Genomic DNA, 4,419 nt, shown 5'->3' on the forward strand with positions numbered 1-4,419 from the left:
AAAAAAAAAAAAAAAGATTGGCCTGCACCATTTGCTTCAAATTCTTTCACGAAGGTTCTCCTGAATTCACCTGGTAGTTGATCTAGCCGTTTGTTGGAGCTAACTGCCTTTATCTGAAGGAATATGGAGGCTGCTCCCATCTCTAGAATAAGCGTATTGTTACAGCTCAGAAAAGGGTGCCTTGGTTAAACCCCCATAGTGACGGGGGTCCGAGTGCTGTTTTCCTAGATGTTTACACTCGAAAGGAATGACCCCCAGACCCTTGAAAAATCAGGTCGTGGTTGTGAAGCTGGCAGGAGGCCCACTCAGCGGGCAGCTGGGGTTTTTAGATGACTGGGTTGGTAGGATGGGGGGGGTTGAGTACATTGGCAGGGGTGTGGCTGGAGTGCTCGATGGAGGAGGCTACGTGGAGGGGGCGGCGGGACGGAGCAAGGAAGCGGACCCCAGCGCTGAGGGCCTCGAAGGCCGAGGTGAAGGGGGGAGCTGGAGAAAGGCACACGAGGTCGTGGTCACAACAGCAGCTGCTGGGGAGGGGTCACCAGTAGCAGAGGCCGGGTGAGAAAAGAGTGGAGACAGAGGCCATTGAAACTCCAGAAACAGTCTTAGGCCATCTGTCCAGGCATGAACATCGTCCGGGATGGTGACAGAGTTCAGGAGACCGAGCCCCAGCCCAGAGCCCTCGTTAATGAGGCGGGAGGGGAAGAGTCTCCGGGCGGCAGGGTTTGTATCCTGTTGAGGGTGAGCCGGGCCCCATCAGGGAGCACAGACTCCTTGGGTTTTGTTTTGCTTGCTTGCTCCTGGCTCCCTGTGACGGGATCCGCTCCTTCTGTCAGGTGATCGCTCACCCAGATGGACTTTCTCCTGTGGACGTTTGCAGGTTTCTCGGCGCGGAAGTGGCACAGCGAGCAGCCGAGATGTCCGTGGAGCCGATGAGCTACGAGGCCCAGTTCTTCGGCTTCACGCCGCAGACGTGCATGCTCAGGGTCTACATCGCCTTCCAGGACTGCCTGTTTGAGGTGATGCAGGCCGTGGAGCAGGTGATCCTAAAGAAGCTGGAGGGCGTCCCGGGCTGCGAGGTCAGCCCCGTGCAGATCCGGAAGTGCACGGAGAAGTTTCTCGGCTTCATGAAAGGACGGTTTGACAGCCTCTTCGGCAAGATGGAGCAGCTGTTTCTGCAGCTGGTTTTGCGCATCCCCCCGCACATCTTGCTTCCGGAAGATAAAGCCCAGGAGACGCACCCCTGCAGCGAGGAGGAATTCCAGCTTCTCCAGAAAGAAATTGAAGAGCTGCAGGAGAAATACAGGACTGAAGTGTGCGCCCAGCAGGCCCTTCTCGCAGAACTGGAGGAACAAAAGATCGTTCAGGACAAACTCAGGCAGACCTTGGCTTTGTTCGATGAGCTGGACGGCGTTGGCCGAGATCAGGGGGCTAGTGACTTCAGGGAGAGCCTGGCGCTCCTGGTCCAGAACTCCAGAAAACTGCAGAGTATTAGGGACGACGTGGAAAGGGAAGGCAAAAGACTGAAAGTTTCTTAATTTCTAGGTGGTAACAGGAGTGGGATGGACGTCAAGGGTGGTCTCACTGTACATTTCTCGAATTCTCTTTGTCCCTCTGTCTTGTCGTCCGCACCGTCCTGTTTAGGTGCGCCTCCCGAGCTGTCTCCACACTCGCCGGGACTGCTCTCTGGAGCTTCTGTTCCTCAGAGACTTAGCACGTGGGAAGGGGTCCCCGGTTCAGTAACCGCTCACTGGGGACCGTGACTGAAGAGGCACAAGCGCCTTGGCCGGTCAGGGATGTTTGGAAAAGTTCCGCCTTGGTCATGAGTCCTGCGTAACCTCGAGCCTCTTGACGTCCTCTCCGGATGCGATCAGATGAGAAAAGGTGAAGTGGTGGCTTCGTCACGACCCAGCCGCTGCACCCCGAGAGAGCGAGCGAGCGAGCGAGAGCCAGCACAGACTGCCCGCTCTTGGCCACCACTGTGTCTTCCGTGGGGAACTTCACTAATGCACAGAAGCGAGTAGAAAACACACCCGGGATCTTTAGTCAAGAGGAAAGAAGCTGGTTTTGTTCCAGAAAGAAATCCCTCCCGTGATCAGGCTTTCAGTGACGTGAGACACCTTGCCGTCCGGGAGCCCAGCAGTGGAAGAGCGTGGACACAGCCCCGGCGGATCTCGGGAACAGCGAGGGAAACCCGGAACATGGCCAATAGCGAGGTTTATATGAATTGACTGCTAGGTATTTTTATCATTTATTTTCATACGTCAGTTAGATTTGGAATCTGCCCTGTGCCTAATATTTAATTAACATATTTATTCATACTCCTAAGCATCAAATATTTAGTGCCCACGGTGGGAAATTTTAGCTGTGTCTTGGGCGTAAATTTCGTGGAGTCTAATACTTCTGTAATTAATCGGTGTAAAATGTCCTCTCCCCCAGAGAGAGAGGACGGGTAGCGATACTTGCTATTGAGGTGTTTCCTGCCCTCCGTGTCTTCCTAAAGAACGGGATTTGAGTTGCTTCCTTATATAGAAGAGGAACTCAGGGCATTAATATTTGCAATTAAAGATTCATAGACTTAAGATGCCTGTGTTTACCTGGAATATGTTTATTATCCAAAAGTCTTTGCCAGTCCTGTACATTAAATGCATATATTTTAAAGGCTTTAGTTTCGAATCTCTGCTGTCTATAATGTCATATTTCCTTCTTCAGTATGACCTTTTGTCCGAATGAAAGTTTTCTTTTTTTGCATTTGTAGCTTACTATTATTATTTAAAGTAACCACTACGCCCAACATGGGGCTTGAACTCATGATCCCAAGGTCAAGAGTCATGTGCTCCAGTGACTGAGCCAGCCCGGTGCCTCATGTTTGTAGTTTATTTAAAACCTTCTAGTACAGAGGGCTAGATGGTGATCCCCCCAAACGCATGGCCGTGTCCTGATTCCTGGAATTAGGAATTCCTAAAATGCTTTTTTTTGGAAAACTGGTCTTTAGTGGGACTAACTATGATCGGAGACGAGGGGAGCATCCTGAATTATCTGTGCCGGGGCGTGCATCCAACAGCCGGTGTGTTTGTTAGAGACACGGGGAGATTGGGGGCGAGGCCAGGAGGCAGTGTGGCCGCGGCGGCAGACGGGAGCGATGTGTCCCAAGCCCAGATGCCAGCAGCCGGCTCACAGAGGCAGAGACCAGATCCCCGCTAGAGCCTCCAGAGGGCGTATGTCCCCCGCATTTTGGATTTCTGGCCTCCAGACCCGGGAGGGAGTGCGCATCTTTTGTTTCTTGTTTCAAGTTACGTGTTACCACGGGAGACCAATACACCTCGTTAACTAGCACATTCGCATATTCATACCCAGAAGAAGGGAGGCTGCTTATTAAGGAAGCAGCATCTGAAAGCTGGTGGTCTAAGGGATGTGTATCAGCCTCCACGGGGCCGGGAACATGCGGCCGCAGGAAGGGTCGTGGGGTGAACACGAACAAGATGGAGGGCCGGAGATGGAGAAGTATTGTCAGCGCTCCCAGTAAGGGACCACCACGTAAGACGCTCTGCGCTCAGTTCCGATGTGCGTGTGGGCATGGGCTCGGGGGGTCCCCAAACCATCCAGGAATTCTGGGGCACCACCTGGGTGTCCTACAATTCAACTCCGTTCTGACCGTATGTACAATGTGGTGACATACTCCCCATCCAGCACGGCCGCCCCCTCTTCAGATGCCCGTCACAGGCCCGGTGCCTCGCCTCTGCTTCCGACCAACTGGCTGTCGATCACAGGTTCCCATGACCCCCTCCTCGGGCTCAATTAATTTGCTAGAGTGGCTCACCGAACTTTGTTTATTACAAAGGACGTATGAATCAACAGCCAGATGAAGCGATATAGGGTGAGATCCCAAACGAAGGGGTTTTGTCCCCACGGGTTTGGGCCCAGCGTGGCCATGTGTGGAAGCTTTCCAACCCCCCTCCTTTGGGTTTGTATTTAGGCTTCATGACATGCATCATTGGCCATTGGTGTTTGAGGTTGGACGCCTATCTCCCACCATTGTATAAAAGTGAACCCAAAATGGATCGAAGATCTAAATATAAATGCTAAAACTATAAAAATGCTTGGAAGAAAACATGGGCATAACTCTTCCTCATCTTTGATTAGGCAGTAGTTTTTTAGGACACCAAAACGCAGCAAAGGGGAAAAAAATAGATCAATGATATCTTCAAGATGAAAGATCAAAAGAACTTAGTTGGGGTGCCTGGCTGGTTCAGTCCAAGGAGCGAACGACTCTTGATCTCAGGGTCGTGAGTTCGAGCCCCATGCTGGGTGTAGAGATTACTTAAAAAGCAAAGATTCAAAAACCTTTGTACTTCAAAGACATTGTCACAAAAGTTAGAAGGCAGTGCACAGAATGGTAGGAACACTTTGCAAATATACGAC

The 4,419-nt window shown here is 51.8% G+C and overlaps 1 protein-coding gene across 2 annotated transcripts in view; it reads left to right on the forward strand.

Moving 5' to 3' along the window:
• The window catches only part of MIS12 (MIS12 kinetochore complex component), a 5,248-nt gene extending 2,587 nt beyond the window's left edge, over positions 1-2,661 (forward strand). For both annotated transcript variants that reach the window (XM_039254496.1, XM_039254495.1), the window contains exon 2: positions 878-2,661. In XM_039254496.1, the coding sequence (XP_039110427.1) occupies positions 915-1,535 (621 nt within the window). In that variant the 5' untranslated portion in view covers positions 878-914 and the 3' untranslated portion in view covers positions 1,536-2,661. The remainder of the gene's footprint in view (positions 1-877) is intronic.
• Positions 2,662-4,419: the final 1,758 nt, after the last annotated feature.

The sequence above is a fragment of the Hyaena hyaena genome, unplaced genomic scaffold (assembly GCF_003009895.1).
Source record: "Hyaena hyaena isolate Hyena2069 unplaced genomic scaffold, ASM300989v1 scaffold_492, whole genome shotgun sequence".
Classification (NCBI taxonomy): Eukaryota; Metazoa; Chordata; class Mammalia; order Carnivora; family Hyaenidae; genus Hyaena; species Hyaena hyaena.